The sequence below is a fragment of the Alligator sinensis genome, unplaced genomic scaffold (assembly GCF_000455745.1).
Source record: "Alligator sinensis unplaced genomic scaffold, ASM45574v1 scaffold12_1, whole genome shotgun sequence".
Taxonomy (NCBI): Eukaryota; Metazoa; Chordata; order Crocodylia; family Alligatoridae; genus Alligator; species Alligator sinensis.
Window position 1 is genome coordinate 136444 of NW_005841973.1, and position 18132 is coordinate 154575.

Genomic DNA, 18132 nt, shown 5'->3' on the forward strand with positions numbered 1-18132 from the left:
GTCCTAAACTGATGGTGCCCAACCTTTTTTCCCCCTTCAGCCACATGGATGGTGCTCAGTCCTTCTGTGGGCTGTCTCTGGCCACTGGTCCTGATCTGGCACATGGAGTGGCAAGGCAGGGTACTATCCAGCCATGCGGTGGGGAAGGGGGCATGGCCCAGCCCGGATCTGGCTGCATGTGGGGGCCAGGGGTTATAGGGCAGGGGTATTGCAGATCCAACCCCGTAGGACTTGGGAATTTGGCATTGGAGGAGGGGTGGCAGCACTGCTTGCCACTGCTTCCCTGCCACCAAATTTCCTGACCCATGGGGAGCCCCGTGGGCTGGATGCTATGGCTCTGCAGCCCAAATCCGGACATGGAACACCCCTGTCCTAAACATTTGAGGCCAGCAGCCCTTGTACCGATGGGCTTGGCTTGCCAGAACTGTGCTCCAACTCTTGAGGGAGCAGTCCCTGCCCTCCTGAGACCTGCTGGGACTGCTTAGCCCCTGCAGTTCCTGAGGACCAATTCTCCAGAGGAGGGAGGGAGGATGCACCAGCCCCCTGGGAGAAACCGTCTATTTTGCTGTAAGAGAGGAGGCAGATAGCTCCTGTGCTTGTGGAGCAGCCTCAGGAGAGAGCGGTCTTGCCAGCGCTCCCCACTGTGTTCCCACACAGGGCTGTGGGCTAAATGCTGCACTTGAATTCAGGGGCAGTATTTCTCTGTGCTGTTAAATGGCTCCGGCTGCCCACCCGAAGCAGCTGCATTTCAAGCACGGCTGAAGGGATTTGTGAAAGTGTGTGTGTGTACAACCACACTGAGCTCTGTGATCTGAAGCACTGTGAGCTTAAAGCAGCTCCTCCGGGGTCTCTGCTTTTCACGACTGTAGCCGGGCACTGTCGGCTTTGGAGCCTTTTGCAGCCAGGGGGTCTCTGACTCTCTGCCCACCCAGAGCGGTGTAAATGAGAAATCAGGCCCCATTGATGGAACAACGTGCCGTACATGCTCTGGGCTGGCACTTCCCAAGAAAAGAATGTCATTGCCCCGCAGTGACAGAATTTGGGGGCTCGAGCAACTTGTTTAGCTGCATTTTTACTTAACGCCTCCTGGGCAGCAACCAGCCCCACTCAGAGGCCGCTGTGGCTGGGTCTGCATCTGCCTGTCTCCCAGTTTGGGAGAGCGACAAGTGCAACCCAGTGAGAGCTTGAAAGATAAGGGGCTGTGCGGAGCGAAGCAGCATCTCTCCAGCTCCATTGCTTTGCTGGAGTGTTGAGTGGTCTGTAGTGATACTTGCCAGCCCCGACTTGGCTTTCGGAGCAGGTGCCCGTCATTTATTCTGAGTGTACGCGTGAGTGTTTGTGCCAGGCTGGCGTGCTGCTCTCACGGAGCCTTCCCAGGAGGAGGTATCTCCAGATACTTTGCAAAGTAACAAAGCAATGGGATGGGGAGAAGCTTTTGGGCCCGTTCTGCTTTGCATCGCTTCGGTCTCATGGCAGGCGCTGGTGTTTTTGGTCCCCTTCCAAAAGCTGCTTTGCCCCCCGAGCAGCTGCATCTAGACCTGGCCTTGATAGGACTAGGCCAGGTGTTGCTTTCCGACCTTCCCTTTCTTCTGCTTGCAGGTACAAAGCATGGAGCCTTATGAGAGCAGGAGGGATGTCTTAATTACCAAACTCCGATTTCCCTCATTTGTAATTAGAGATCTCTGGTGTGCCAGAAGCGTTGCTGTGGCAACAGGGGTGAAATTATCAAGCGGTTGCTGTGTTTCACCAGGTAAATTATTATTCCTGGTACACACTGCGGTGTTTTAACAAGACTGTTCAAGGGGCTGAACAGCCTTCTCTTCCTGTTACCATCCGGGTGTCTAGGATGGATTTCATTGTAATCAAGCTCCACAATTAAGCATCTTTTATGGGAGAGAGCAAGAGGAAGTGCCTTCTAATTGGAGCTTAGCTGCTGTAACAGGATTTGAAGGTCAAATGCGCGCGGTATATCCCGTAGCAGCTTTCTTTTAAATAGCTTAATCAGGTGAGGCATGATAGCTATGCCGATGCTTGCTTGGTGGCTTGCACAGATGCGTGGCACTCTTAGAGAGAAGCTGTTGGTACTGTGGCACTAGTATATGTACATGTTATAGATGAGACACTGTCAGGTTAGAGAATGAGTAACAGTGACTAAGCAAGCAGTTTGCTTTGCTGAACTAGAAGTCGTGTCAGAATAAACATTTCTAGTGTATAGACCGATATAATAATGGATCTATCCAACAATACCAGTACCGGCTGCTACAGTGGACTGATATATCTACATGCTTCTGTAGAGATGCACATGTAGCCAAATGGTTGTAACTTTAACTTGTTTCAATTGAGGGTTGAAGTCCCTAATTGAGGGTGCAGTCCCTAATTTGTATTACTATTGCAGTTCCATCCAACAGTGGGTGTAGGCTCCCACGAGGCAGCTCCCCCTCCCCTCTTACAGTTAAAAGACCGCCATGTAGTGGTATAGCAGGTGGCTGCTACCTTAGCTATGCCAATACAGGGAAAGCAGCAAGCCCTTATGCATTTAGAAGACCAGCTTGCTGAAAGGCAGTGGGACTTGGCTTCCCAATGCACTGCTGGGACTTGGGTGCTTTTGAACATTTTGCCTTTCACTTTCAGCATCGGTCACAAATGCTGGCTGACTCCCCACAGCCTCCTTGAATAGTGGGAGGAACAGCTGAAGGGGGACCATGCTCACAAAAGAAACAGCAGACAAGTCCATAAGCCCCGGGGTAGGGACTCTCTTTTTTTCTTGCGCATGTGTGCACAATGCCTTCACACTGGGGCTGTGGTCTCTAAGTAAGACTTATTGTGCAGCACCCATATGTATAACACTAACAGCGTCAGCTTGACACAACACGTTGAAGTACTGTTGCTGTTTTTGGTGCTTGGTCCTCTCCCTGCCTCCTTTCTTGATCACTGCAGACAGCCCTAGCATCCTGACTGTCCTTCACCACCATAATCTAGGTGTCACCTTCAACTCAAACCTCACATTTGGCTTGTGTTTAAGGATGGGGGCACAGGCCACAGTTACTATGGAGTGACTTTTTTTTAACCTAATTTTACTCCCCAGTAAGAAGCAGACACATGAGCAACTCTCCCAAGTCACCTGGCTGCAGTAGGCACTGTTAGACCAACAGGTAGCAGGGCAGCTAGTTTGCACTGAGCACTAAATCTGGTACGCGAGAAAGCATGCGACTGGGACTCCAGTGCAAGTTACCCCAGCATATGGTTACTCCTCACCTTGTGATGAACAGCTATGTGAACATGGAGTGACTTGCATCAGTTTAAGGGGGTACAACTTCTGTCCACTCCACTTTTACCCCCAGATAAAGCCAGGTTATTCTGGAGTCAGTCTCTTGTGTCCATACCCTGCTTTTTCCACACAATGCAAGCTCTTGTCTAGGCTCTTACTTTCATGTCTCAACATCCTTTTCTTTTGGCCTTTATAAATGTAATATTGCCACCTTCATATCTATTTTGAATAGATGCTGCAGTGATCATTTTCCTAGCCATGCTCTTGTTGACCGTGCCGCATACACTCCTAGCATCTCTCCGTGGGTTCCCCCATCCCTACCACCACATCAAGCAGAAGCTCCACTTCCAAGTCCTTCCGAGTCTGACTGTGCTTTGCCTGCAATCTCTTGTTCACCTCCAAGAAGTTGGTTCTTGGCTCTGGCTCTTGGTGCAAGCTTCCACTTTCAGCCTGGCTGCTGCTTGTGCTTGGGAAGAGTTTCCTGTGAGCATCTGCACAGCTGCCTCGTTGTTCTCACAACTAGCGCTTATTGTGATGGTGACAATGCATTTGACAGCAAGGCCCCTGGTGTGCTGAGACCTGTAACGATAGCATTGAGCTGTGCCATTTCCTGGCTTCCTGGTACTCCCCCATCTGTCCAGCTGCAGTCATAAGCTAAGCTGTAGCTTTTTTTTTGGCCAGGAACTATCTTTTTTGGTTCTCTGTGAGTGTATGAAACTTGGCTTAGTGTGGTCCTGGCCTAATACTGTGTTTATATAAAAACAAAAAATCAAGCATTTCTACTGTAGCATTCCTCAGTATTAAGTTACCTGTGTAGGCTTGATTTGGCCCCTTGTGCAGAATTTGGATTGTGATAAGGCTTTGGTGGCATGAACACGAACTGCCTTTCCTCTGCCTGCCACAGTACAGATGGTGCTGACTAGAGAGGTGTTCAGGATTTTCTGTCCTTGTGATTTAGTGTGTGGTACAATGCATTATTTCCTGCTCTGAATACAGAGTTGCTCCTTCCCCCCTGTGTAGTTTGCTATAAGAATGCTTTCAGTATTCTACAGACAGACTGGAATTTAGTTTTATGCCATCCCTTTGTGGGGAAGTGGGGCTGTCACCATTTTACACACAGGGAATTGAAGCACAGAAGTGACCTGCAAAAATTGGGCTTTAAGTGACTTATCTAGCATTGCCCAGCTGCAGGGATGCGAAGCATTCTCCTGGGCAGCATTCAGCTCCTTGTCTGCAAGACCGTCTTTCCCTTCCTGCCTCGTTCACCAGAACAAGGACATCTCCAGCTGTGCTGTAATTAAGTTACAGCGGCACTTGCAGTCTGAACACGTTAACGCCAGACACCTTCCAACTTGCATGACACAATGCCTTACAGACGGCCTTGATTCATTCCCAGAACACTGCCCATCCTGTGCACAGGAGAAAGCAGGGTCCTGGCGCTGAAAATATTTGATCAGGTCATTAAGGACTGTATCATCATAATGCAGGCCAGCAAAGTGGGGCGGGTTAACTCCACTTATTCCAGCACTAGATCCTCTGTGGGGCTTTAGGTTCATGCTGCAAAATATGGTTGTGAAAGAGCTTCTGAGTAGCATGTTTGTATGGGTTTTTTTTTAAATTGGACAAAAGACTGTTTTGTCTTAACCACCTTCTTTGAAACACTTGAATTGTTCTATTAAAAAAAAAAAAAAAGTCAGGCAGAGGCGGTACCCGTCTTGGAGCATTTCAGCCCAAATAGTCAAAAGTTTATAAAGTTACAAGCAACTGCAAACAGAGTCTTTGTTTAGGCACCTTTCATTATTGGTGGTGCTGCCTGGGCATATAATAATAAATGTGTTGTCTTCTAATGCCTTCCATGTGAGACTCGGAGCACTGCCAAACCGTGCATGGATTAAACCTCCTGGGGCCCCTGGTAGGGTGGGCAGATCCCAGAGACCAGCGAAACCTATGACTAGAGATGGTGTTTTTTATTTGTGGCCCAGACAGAATCCGAATCTCCTCACCCCCAGCTCTGTGCTTGCTCCACAAGACGGTCATGCCTCTAGGCCAGGGGCAGGAAAAGTCCGGCCAGCGGGCCGGATCCGGCCACCAGTGGACTCCATTTCCCACCAGCCTCTGCCCGCGTGGCTGGGGCCGGGTTCCATGGAGACCTCAGCAGCAGCCCTGCTGTTATAACAGGGCCAGAGTTTCCATGGGGACCGGCCCCAGCAGCACTGGCAGGACTCACGGCAGGGCAGGGAGCTGCTCCGGGGCTGCTTGCAGTGGTGACGCCATGGTCCAGAGCCAGGGAAGAGCCTGCGTGCTCCGGGCAGGGGCGTGCAGGCAGCAGATCGTGACTCTGCCCCGGCTCCGAACCACGCTGTCACTGCTGTAAGATCCCAGCCCGGCCCCTGAGCAGCTCCCTGCCCTGCCAGCACTGCTGGGGCCAGTCTCCATGGAAACCCCAGCCCCGTGCTATCACAGCGTGCTGCTGCTGGGTGTCCATGCGAACTGGCCCCAGCCATGCAGGCAGGGGCTGCTGGGAAATGGAGTCTGGCTGCCAGCTGCATCTGCCATTTTGCCCACCCCTGTCCTAGACTGTACTCTTGTCTCCAGGCTGCTCAGCGACTATGATGATTTGCTACACACCTACCTGCTGCTCTTTCCTTTCTGGCCTCTTCTTTGTCTGACCTGTTTAAATCGTAAACTCACTGAAACAGGAGTGGTCTTGTTTTAGGGCTCTGTATGGTGACTAGCACAATGGGACATTGATCTTACTTGGGGTCACCCAGCTTTATTATAATATATTAGTACTTCATAATTATTGTTCCTGGAGGTCACAGAGACTTTGGCAACAATCTGATCTAGTTGTGCAAAGTCCCATATGTACATACAGTGTGGGATGGTTGGGCTCTGTTTAAGATAACTACAGTATAAATGGGCAGGACCAAGGAAGTGACACTAACCCCATGTCACTGATGGAGCTCTGAGGTGCAGAAAGATTGGGACTTGCCTCTGGTCATTCAGGTCACCTGTAGCAGAGCCAGAAATTGAACCCAGATCTCTTGTTTCCCAGCCCAGTGCCGTGTCCTTCCTGTCTGGCCCAGGCAGCCGCCTGTGGATCTGTTCTGGCTTATGTGGATTTGATCTCTTCATTCAGAAGTAAAATCCAGTGGTGTGTGTTCTAAGAAAGGGTCAGCAATTGCTGCAGTTATTCCTACTTCCTAATTAACTGTGGGAAGTAAAGGGTGGAGGGGAATGATGTTCAGGGACACAGAAGACCCACACGAGGAGTTGGTTAATCAGTCTTGTTGCGCCAAAAAGTGGCGTCATAGAATTTAAAATAAGAACAAAGCCTTGCCAACTCCCCAGCCTCTGTGGCAGCAAGCAGGCTGGGCCGGCATTCTGCTTGAGCATGGGAGCTCACTCTGCAGTGCAGGGCTGGGCAATTCTTTTGGCTGGAGGGCCGCGTGATGAGTTTTGGCAAGCTGCTGAGGGCCGTGAGGGTAGCTCCGACCCTTGACAGGTGCCCCGCCTCCTGTATATAGTGGCGGGGGGGTTGTGGGGACCTCCTGTACACTCCCCTTTCCCTTCCCATGGCACAGCCCCTGCCACCAGCAGCAGGTGGCAGGCTCGGGGCGCTTGTGGCCTGCACAGGCGCTGCCACAGTAGATGTACAGCTACACAGGCCACGAGCGCCTCGAGGGCCTGCTGCTGCTGCTGCCAGCAGTGGGAGCTGTGCACTGTGGGGGCTAGCCCCCACACCCTCCTCACCCTCCCTTACACCCACACCTGCCCAGCTGAGCTCCATGTTCCTGCTACTCCCCTGGGCATGGGCTCCGCACTCCTGCCAGCCCCAGCCCCATGTTCCCTGTCCCCACCCAGCTGCAGCCCACCCCGCCTTCCTGGCACTGGGAGTGAGCGCTGCAGCCAGGAGACGAGGAGGAGCTGCTGGATGCTGGGGAAGCTGAGCAGACCCCCCACAGCTGCAGCAGTGGCAGCAGCAGCCCTGCCCGGATGCTGTGTGCTGGCTGGGCCAGGCCCTTCTGCACACAAGGGTGGGAGTGCACGTGGGCTGTGCAGGGTACAGTTAATCAGTGGGCACACATAGGCCAGATGGAATTGCCTGGTGGGCCGGGTATAGGCCATGGGCCGTGTTTTGCCCACCCTTGCTCTAGTGCTATCCAGTGTGCAAAGGCTTCTGGAGCCTTCAGTGTGACATTCAAGTCCTCACATTTTAAAGGACCTGTCCTATGAGCCTCTGAACATCTGCCCAAGGTCTGGCAACCCTGGGCTCCAACTGGTGCCAGTGAGAGCCAGCGGCACCTAACTGCTTGCTGGAAGGGCTCAGCCCATCCCATGGTTGGGCACAAGGTCCTTGCCAGTGGACTCACATTGCAAGGAGTTCTGCTCTCAGCAGAGTCCTTGGCACGTCCTGCAAAGCCAGTTTTCTTCCTGTGCCGCTGAAATGCAGGAGGCTGTAGTTAGGGTGTCTACAGAACAGGCCCATCTGAAGTACTGATGGAGCAGGCCTTCCCTAGTAAAACCTCTCTCCTCCAGATCATGTATGTGTGTTATGCGTATCTAAGTGTTGTTTTAATTATGGAAGCACCAAGGGAACGAACTGGCCTGAGTTCCCAGCCCTGTAGTGCCAGGTGCTGTTAAAACAGAGCTGTTTTTGCTCCAGAGAGCTTGCAGTCTGAATAGCTCGGGCAGGGAGAGTAGAAGGGGAAGAGACTTGCCTAGTATGACCCAGTAGGTCTTGGGAAACCTGGAAGTAGAGACTCAGGCCAGTGTCTTGCTCAGGGCTCTGCTGCCTCCCATCCTGGTGGGGTTTGTAGCATGAACACGTGTGACATGCTAAGGTTAAGCTTTTTTCAACCCTAGAGAGTAGACAAACACCAGCAGACTTCTCCCTAGGCCTGAAGAAGGGTGCTTGTACCCGAAAGCTTGTAAAGAACAATTTTTCCAACTATTCAATTGAACTTATAAAAGAGATCATATTTACCCAAATAACCTGGTCTACCTATGTGCCATGCTAATGACCAGACCCCAATGGAAGCAGAAGGTCATTGTTCATGAGCAGAGGTTCTGTTCTCTCCTTGCTCCATGTGGGGAACAGAGCTCACTAGGAGCTACCTGTATCTGCGGAAGCAAGGTGCTAGAGTTCACTTGCCCATCTAGACCAGTTTGGCTAGATCAAGTGTCTCAGTGGGAGCATCTGAATCCCAAGACCCCCGGGCTCGGGCCTGCACGTAGGATGCCTGCTAATGGATTTGGGAGTATCTGAAGTCCCGGGGGGGGAGCCTGGGACGGAGGATGCTCGCTGGTTGTCGCGCCATACATGGTGTTCAGAATGATTGAGTTCTGCCCGCTTAATTGATATGGGTTTTGGAACGATTGAGTTCTGCTCAGTTGATATGGTATAGAACTGATTTGGCTGATTTGTCCTGGAACATGAAATATAGACATCAATTAAGAAAAAAAATAGTTAGCATTCGTTTCAGCTATCTGGCTTCTCACAGAGGTGGTAATTTTGAGGCATGTCAATCAACTTAATGTTATGTGTTTACTTACAACCGAACAGATCCCGGAGCCGGCCTCCTGCCCTGTGCGGCAGGACGCTGTCTGGCTGAACGCCGGAGGGGCTGTAGCGTTCCCCGCTTCCTCCCTGCACACAGGGCCAGGCACGGCTCTCTAATTGTTCACAGCAATCATTCAGTGAAAGATGGAAATACCTCGGAAGAAACTGCAAAGCCTCCTGCCCGAGCTGGGACCCCCACCTTGTGGTAACGCTTCCCAGCTGGCGCGGGTGCCTCTGCCTCTTCCTACCCCCACCCGCTTTCCCTGCCCTCCCCGGTTGGACTAAAGCTGGCTGCTGAGGTCCATCTTGCAGTCGGGCCCTTTTTCTCCGGTGGATCCAGAGACATGACGTCAGGGTGTTTTTGTGCAGAGCGCACAGGATGTCGCAGGCAGCCAAGAGCTGTGTTTGTGTTGATAACATTACAAGTATTTCCTCTCCGTTTCCGAGTTGGCAGGGGAGGGAGCTGGGGGAGGGGAGGCCCCTGGTGCTCCGGCCCTGGGGCAGGGCTCTGGAGGCCTTTTATGTTAAGAACCGGGCGCAGCACATGTATTTATGCTGCATTTGGGAAGAGGGCTTATTTAAATAACGGGCGGGGAGCGATTCTCTCGGGGACGGGGCTCGAGCTCGGGCAGGCTCAGTGTTACACATGGCTCTTTCTGCAGCTCTAGCCTGGATCCATTTTTAAGGTGATGAAACGGCATTGGCAAGTGATTTCTGATGACCTCAGCAGCTCTCAAGGCTTATTTAACGGTCTCTCTGGCAATCAGTGATGGCACTGGGTTGCCCTGTGTCCATTCACACCTGCTCAGGAAATCAGGTGATATAATCAATTATACAGAGCTGGTCACGGTCTCTCTGGACTGTCTGCGCTCAGAGCTTTCCCTGCAGCAAGGGGGAGCTTGGGCTGCCCCTTTTCTGAAGCCTTCCCCTCATCCCTGCAAGCTGCTGGAGAATCAGTGAACTTTTTTATTTTTGCATACCATCAAGGGAGCTGTTAAAACAGACAGCTGCATTGCAACTGATGTAATCCTAGAGCCTGTCCTTGCTGCGTTCGCCAGCTCAGCTGCGCAGGCAAGCAGAGACCTGCGTCCTTTTACCTTCGTCTAGCAGGGGCTTTCTAACAAGTGTCCCTGAGCATTTCAGCAGACGGTACGTGCCTTCATCGAAGGTGCCTGCAGCCCTTGCCAGCTGAGCGGTAGTGGCCATGACTGGAGAACATCCTTCTTGCTCCCACAGCATCATAGCTTCTCTGCATTTGTTCGGTCAGGGGAAAGTCAAAGTGAGAAACAGAAGGGGGTTGCGGCCTATGTCGCGTGATCCAGGAATCAGGGTCTTGTCCTTGGAGTCAGGACTCTTGGCTTCTGTTCCTGAGTCTGCCTCCGACTTGGATGGAGGACAAGTCACTTCATTGCTCTGTGCCACGGTTTCCCCATTTATAAAATGGACATAACATAAGCAGCCCTTGGAGATCTGTGCATGAAAAGTGGTGGTTGTCAGGAAACGTGAGAGCATTTTGTCAAAAGGAGGAAACCTGACTTCTTTCCAGCTCCAAATGAAGATGCATTAGAGCCAGTAGAAGAACCCAAATCTCCATGAGGTCCACTAGAGACTTCGTTATTGTTTCTCATTTCATGTGGAAGCTGCTCAAATACTCTTTTGGGTGACAGGGTACAAAACCTTAGTAACGCTATAGCTATCTACCTACCCATCCATCCTATCTGATAGATCCCCAGAGAACTGAGCTTTTGCTGGTAGAAGCAAAGGATGGTGAAGTGGGATCTCTTGGTTCTTTTATTCCCAGCATTGCCTGTGATTTGTTGAACAACTTCGGGTTGTGAATGGACTGTATAATGGACTGTATAATTGATTATATCACCTGATTTCCTGAGCTGACAATGCCATTGTCCCTGTATGTGATGTCTTTTGGCACATGGCAAGGATGGGAGAAACCAGGGTGCTGGATTATACAAACAGTCCAAAATGCCTCTCCGAAATAAAACGGGCCCCTGGAAGGCACAGTCTTTACATTTCCCATCGATCAGTTTGATAACGGTCCCACAGAGCTTGGAAGAGCAAAAGCACCCTGCCAGTACTGAGCATTGTTTCAACAGGAGGTGGAAGCCTCCCAGTTGTAGTGACTCATCTGGCTGCTCCCAGTACAAAATGTTACCCGAACAGCACTGTTGACATAGGTGTGGAAATGCCTAATGCTCTTTAAAGCTGCCGTGAAGGGAGCAGCAGGGGATTGTGTACCCTTGATGTCCCTGCCTTATTTTCATGGGACATGCACTGCATCAGATTGGGTGTTGCAGGGGGGAGGCAAACAGAACCCCTGGTCTTTACATGCTAGGAAATCTCCCTGCCATCAGGCAGGTTTTTAAGCAGTGGCTTGAAAGCCGTTTCCCGGTGGCCATCGGATGATCGTGGTGGCAGGACCTTTCTCTGGGCAAGCCCCTGGTGAAGCTGAGCTGTGCGCTTTACCAGTACATGGGCAGCAGCATGAAATTGGGGGATCCGGTCTGCTCTGCATTCTGCTGGCGATCCTGTGCAGGCCTAGCCATTCACGATGCAGAGAGCACGTAGCAGTGATGGTGATGGCAGGAACCCTCTCCCAAGTCACGTGCTGGGCTCTGTGATGTGCCTGGAGCTGCTCTTGTTGCTGACTTTACATTTGCTTGGCAAGTTCATCATAAATTGAGGAGTCAACGGATTTGGGTGTAGCTGTAGATCTGCTCTGGGCTCTAGATTCAGATGCCCATGTCACTTTTAACCTTTAAAGCACTAAATGGCGTAGCTAGCGGGTGTTGGGCTTTACCCACAGCAAGCAGTAGAGCCAGTTGCATTGATCCATTTGAAGCACAGTTTAGTACATCCCCAGTAGCCTTACTGAGCAGCTCTTAATGCACCTGTGCTAGTCCTGTCTTAGACCCCTTCCAGGTAATGGCTTCTGGGGTACTATCCCATAATTCTTCTCTTGGCTTCTGGAAGTAAGACACATTGAGCAACACTGAAAGGCCACCAGCACACTGGAAAGATGCCTTGAACTAGTTCAGCTTCCAGGTATTCATACTCTTCAGAAGGATCCAGCTGTGCCTTAACCGGTTAGCAAACATGCTGGATAGCTGGGTGCTCAAACTGATTGCAAGGCCACTTGGAGGACATTTTTGCTGGTGGGTCCGCAGACTTCTTCTGGCTGCTAACTGGTTGGCTTTCTGTAGTGTAGATGAGGCTTCTGAGACACTGTCTGTGTGTGATCCAGCCTCAGTTTGGCTCATGTGAGGTGCTGAAGCTAGCAGCCCCACTTCCATAAGGAGGGGCTGGCAGGGTCTTGTCTGGGGAATGCGATGCTTTGTCCAGGATTTGTTGACCTTTTGCTCACCCTGCAAGTCTCGATGCTTCCAGGGTTTCTCCGGGAAAGAGCTAAATGGGTGGTACTGGGTGGCAGAAGAGTCCCGGTCTGGGTGGAGCAGGGAGGATCTTGTATTTCGGACATTGTTTCCAGTTTGTGACTTCAGCGTTGTCTGCACGCCCAGAACTTGGGATGGGCTTGGTTAAACCAGATTAGTATAAACACAATGAGAAGAGACATCACGGGATGGATTAAGGAGCAGGGAAACTTGGCTGACTCGGGGCTAAAGTACAGCCATGTTGTCTGCGGGGTGGCCTGTGTCTCCAGGGAGTGGAGGGAGACCTTGTCCCAGGAGGTGTTTCAAATTTGGGCAAATGCCAAGAGCTTGAACTGGAGGGAGTTGCCATGAAGGGGAAGCAGATGGGTCAAATGAGATGCAGCACAACCCCTGCATCTCTGGCTTCTCTGAGTCAACTGAGCTTTGCCTTGAGATTAGGTGGTGCCTCTGTCCATGTCCAGGTGGATTGGAATGACACTACTGAATTTGATTAGGCCGGTCCACTGAACTGAGACGCAGAAAACCTGGGTTGTGTTCTGGCTGGCAGAGGGACATTAGGCAAGCCACTTTGCCTGTCGGCCATCTATTAGCTGCCCATTTCAAGAGCTACAGAAGAAACGCTCCCCATTAGACACAGTATTTCAAACAGTATTGGACAAAGGAATATTTTGAAGGGGGAGCAGTTCTACAAGCATCCCTGCATTTGATGAGTCAGGGAGTTGTGCTCCAAGACCTAGTAGGAGGTTGTTTCCCTTTTGGTCTTTTGTCCTCCATGGTGGGGGTACAGTGGTCAGTAATGTCCCCTTATTGCACAGGGTTTCTAATACAACTCTTCTCCATTCTTTCCCAGGCCAACATGGATTTGTGGTTCTTTGTCCTCTTGCTTGGAAGCGGCCTGACATGCCTAGGTGCGGACAACATTACCACAGGTATGGCGTGCTTCTTGCTTCTTACTTCCTCTCCCTTTGGTTGAAAATGGTGGTTGGAATTAAACAAAGAGGCCCTCAGTCACTCTACCAGTGATTGCCACCTTAATCATCAGTTAATGACACCTTAAGCTGTCTCCTGGCCACACGTTCAGTTGATTAATGGTGTGATAAAAAGAGGAATAAGTTACAAAGTTATTCCACAGAATATCCCACAGAATGTGGAATAACTTTGTAGCTGCTTCCTATCACGTCATTAATTGAACGTGTGGCCAGGGAACCCTATGGCTGGGAGCCCCTTCAGCTGATAGGATCTCCTAGCTTGGGGGCCCACGTGCACCCCGAGCCAGGGAGCTCCCAGCTGATTGGGCTTCCAGCCGTGCAGGGCCCCGCTCACTCCCTTGGCTGGGAGACCACAGCTGCTGCGATCTCTCAGGCCTTACGCATCTGTTACATTTGTAAGCTCCTGCAGTGATACAGCAGCTGCAGTCTTCCGGGTGCGTGGGGTGCCCCCATGGCTGGGAGCCCCGTCAGCTGAGTGGGCTCCCAGCTCTGGGAGCTTGCTTCTTGCTGGTGCAGGGGAAGCCTGGGAGCCGGCTCCCCCTGCACCAGCAATAAGGTGTGATGGCACCTGATTCATGATCTCACGATCACTCCTCCTGCCATGCATATGTGGTATGGCAGGAGGCGCAGTTGTGTGCATCGCACATTAGATCCCATCGCACCTTTACCTGCATAAGGGCTGTTAGGGCCAAACACAAGAAGAAAGGTCACAGGTGCCTCGGTTGAACTTCAGGCAGAATTTAGGTTCTTGTACTCAAAGGGCTGGGCCATTGGCATTGTGAGAGTTGCATGAAAGCAGATCCCCAGTTTACAAACACTGCAGTGATGCAAGATGGGACTGATGTTAGTGCAGTGGACTAGTGAAGTGTGCATCAGGGTGGCTGGTTATGGTAGGGATTTACTGCAGCGTAACACCTCAGAGTACTTATATCAGTGCAGATTCCCCTAGCTTACGGCTCTGTGCGATACTTTGCCTTCCTCTCAACTGCTGAGTGTGGTTGGCACATCCCACAGGACAAACTTCCAAGTGGTATCGGTGATGGGCATTGGCGACCTTTGCATTTTCCTGTTGGCAACAGTCCCTCATTGATCTTGCTGCCAAACAGAGTATAACAAGAGAGGCCACCTCCCCCCTGGGTTTCTATGTTTAGAGCATAGTACAGTGCCAAACCCTGGGCAAACATTTGCTTATATCAAGTGAATGCTGAGATAGAAACTTGCCTTGAATGATTTGTGGCTGAGAGCGAAAAGGAGAAAAGAGTTCTTTTCACTCGCATTGATTTCCATTGGAACCACTGGGACCTCAGCTGGGCTTATCATTTTGAAGACCTGTGCTGGAAATGCAGGGACTGGTTCTCCTCATGCACTGGTGTGCTACCTGACTGAAGTCAAGGGAGCTATGTGAGGGTGAAACAGAGGAGAACTGGGTCCAATGGGTGTTCTTAGGTTCCCTTCGTCTGCTTCCATGATGGAAAAGGAAAGACAAAAGGAGGAGACTTCACTGGCTGTCTGCTTTTTGCCTTCCAGTGACACACACCACCAACCTCACCTCTTCCACAAGTTCCACTGAAGCCTCTACAACACAGCCTGGTAGCGGGAAGAGCACTAGTGCAACCAGCACAAATGCTAGCTCTTCAGTGACTGTTTCTTTCGGGACGGTGAGGACATCTGGTGCTACAGCAGCTATGGAGCCCGACAATTTCAGCTCACTGGGTACTGAGAATGCCACCTCAAAGATGGCTTCAGCTTCTCCTACATCTGCATTTGTGACCCCCTCCATTGCAATGAGTTCAGTGTCATCTTCTCGGCACCCAACTGTGCAAGACAGAGGAACAACGCCTACAGAGGGGAATGAAACAGGTCCTATGATAGTTATGACTACAGAACCCCTTGACAGCTCAGGTATGGTGAAGATCCTTTCCTCAGTTCTTCTCTGAGCTCCCTTCTTCCTTTAAAACTGAGCTTTTGTTCCTCCTCTCTTCTGTGCTGAGAGCATTCACAAAGCAAAAGGCAACTTTAGGGCCAGATGCACAGCCCCTGTAAAATAGCTTAGCTCTGCTAAACTGAAGAGATCCAGGCAGATTTGTGCTGGGTGAGGATTTGGCCTTTATTCCTAGAAGGCAGGGAAATGAAAGCCAAGATAGCTTTGCAGAAGAGCGCTGGTATGTGGCTGAGATGCAGGGTGGAGGTATCAGGGCTCCAGCCTCACCTCCCCACAGTGTTTGGGCCAGTCACCGCCCACCCTTGTAGTCTTAATCTGTGAAACAGGGGGAATCTGCCAATGCCACTGACAGGAGTTTTAAGCACTTTCAAGCACAACATACACCCCTGCAAGCACTTCGTAATATTTAAGTGGGAAAAGCTATAGAATTAGGGAGGGTCGGTGTGAAAAGCTTGGCTGAAAAGAGCAGCGGGTCATTCCTTGACACTGGTTTCTTTGCTTTTTTCAGATGGAACATCCAAAGACCCAGGTAAGCACTTCCCTTTGGATCCTCACACGTGCGCTCCTGCTTCGACCTAACGAGTTCAAAGAACACCCTCAGTTCAATCACAGTACATTGAAGTGCCCTTTAGAACAGGCTAATAAAATATTACTAGTGGGTATGTTCCTGGTACAGACAAAAGTAGCTTTGGTTGGTTGTTATAAGCATGTTAGTCAGAGATACTTCTAGGTGGCCATCAATACTAGTTATAACCAATCTGGTGCCTTGGTGACAAGCAGCTCACTACTTACTAAAACGTCTAATTTATCAGCAGTTTATAAATGATAGGTAAGTGGATCCCGAATTAAAGCATGAGCCTTGATTCTACCTGGTTGGTTCTTCCTTTTGTTATTCAAGTTTCTCCTCATTCCATTTTTCTGAGGAAAGAGCTATGCAACAATTTGATATAACTTATATTTGCAAGCTCCTATAGTGATACAATCGTAACAAAACTTTCTCAACGGTAACCCTGTTTCATTCAGGGTAAAGTTACAGTGGTTAACTGCCTCACATTCATAGTCATTGAAAGTCAGGGTTGGAAGGGACCTCAAAAGGTCATCTAGTCTAGCCCCCTGCTCCAAGAAGGACCATCCCCAACTATAGCATCCCAGTCACAATTTTGTCTAGTCTGGTCTTAAAAACCTTCAAGGACAGAGATTCCAGCACCTCTCTGGGTAACCTGTTCTGGTGCTTTACTCCCTCACCCAGTGAGAAATTTTTCCTAATATCTAACCTCAACTTCCCTTGCTGCAGCTGGAGCCCATTGCTCCTTGTCCTGTCACCTGCCCCAACTGAGAACAGTCCAGCTCCATCCTCTTTGGACCCACCTGCAGGGAGCTGAAGACAGTTATTAAATCTCTCAGTCTTCTCTTCTCTAGATTAAATAAACTCAGTGCCCTCAGCCTCTCCTCACAAGTCATATCCCCCAGCTTCCCAACCATTTTCATTGTCCTCCTCTGGACTCTCTCCAATGTATCCACATCCTTTCCTTAGTGGGGGGCCCAAAACTGGACACAGGACTCCAGATGTGGCCTCACCAGTGCCAAATAGAGGGGAATAATTACTTCCCTGATCTGCTGACAGTGCTCCTACTCATGCCATCCAGGATGCCGTTAGCCTGCTTGGCAACAAGGGCACACTGTTGGCTCGTATTCATTTTATCCACTGTAAGCCCCAGGTCCTTTTCTGCAGAGCTGTTACTTAGCCAGTTGGTCTCCAGCATGGGGTTGTTCCATCCTAAGTGCGGGACTTTGCACTTGTCCTTATTGAACTTCATGAGATTTCTTTTGGCCCAATCCTCCCAATTTGTTGAGGTAACTCTGAATCCTAGCCCGACCCTGCAGTGTATCTACTGCTTCTCACAACTTGGTGTCATCTGCAAACGTGCTGAGGGTGCACTCCATCCCTTGCTCCTGGTCGTTGATGAAGATACTGAACAAAAATGGCCCCAGGACTGACCCCTGGGGCACTGCACTTGATACCGGCTGTCAATTAGACATTGAGCCACTGATTACTACCCTTTGAGCCTATGATCCGGCCAGTTTTCTGTCCACCCTACAGTTCAACCCAGATGCCAACGTTGCTACAGGAGCCTTCAAATGTCTCAGTTACATCATGCAGGGGTGTAGGCTGTAGCCATGTTGGTCTAAGGACATAGGCAGACAAGGTTCCTTGGGTGAATTTGATATCTTTTATTAGACCAACCCAAATGGTTGGAGAATAGTTATTAAGCAAGTTACATCATAGCAGCTGATGTGCCCTCTCTCCCAGCAGCTCCCTCTCCCCTTTTAAAGCAGTTAAAAGGCACGCTTATCCATAGTCTCTGCCTTGCTATTCCTACGCTGAAATGGAGCTGTTAGAGGGAGGCAAGGGCTATCACACAACCAAACTTTAACAGCTTCAAAAGGGGTGAGGGAGCTGCTTCTGCTTAGGAGCTGCATCAGCCGCTATAATGTAACAAGCACTTAGAGTACCCTGTAGCAGTACACATTAAGTATGTCACTCTACAGAAACAGGGCTGAAGTTGCAATGGTTTTATTGTACTTGCTTGCTACAGAATTATGCAGGTGTAACAGCTACATCCTAGCAGTCTATGCCAGCATCATTTGATATCGACACAGGTGTTACCCAGTCCTGCTGTTGTTCGCCTGAATGTTTCCAACCTGCCAGTTTTAGAAACGGTGGGTTCTCCATGGTGATTTTTTTAAAGCCTTCCTGATTACCTGAGACCTTAGCTTTGAATTTAGTGAATGATCTGGCTTCTTGATCACCTGTCCAGCTCTTCTGTCCTTCCCACCTTTTTCAGACTGTCTTCTTCATCCATGTCACTGCATTTAAGCAGAAGCTTGTTGCACTTTGTTGCTCAGTTGTTGCTTGGGGGATATTGCAAAGTACGAGAACTGCAAAGAAGGGTAGGTAGGGA

The 18132-nt window shown here is 50.3% G+C and overlaps 1 protein-coding gene across 12 annotated transcripts in view; it reads left to right on the plus strand.

The window, feature by feature from the left end:
* The window catches only part of PTPRA (protein tyrosine phosphatase, receptor type A), a 185375-nt gene that overhangs the window by 121357 nt on the left and 45886 nt on the right, over positions 1 to 18132 (plus strand). For 10 of the 12 annotated variants that reach the window (XM_025200670.1, XM_025200681.1, XM_025200679.1 and 7 more), the window contains 3 exons: positions 13089 to 13167; positions 14755 to 15129; positions 15678 to 15698. In XM_025200670.1, coding sequence (XP_025056455.1) covers positions 13089 to 13167; positions 14755 to 15129; positions 15678 to 15698 — 475 coding nt within the window. Of the gene's footprint in view, positions 1 to 2658; positions 2745 to 9175; positions 9257 to 13088; positions 13168 to 14754; positions 15130 to 15677; positions 15699 to 18132 lie in introns of those variants that run through there. The other 2 variants (XM_025200674.1, XM_025200673.1) reach the window with 2 other exon arrangements.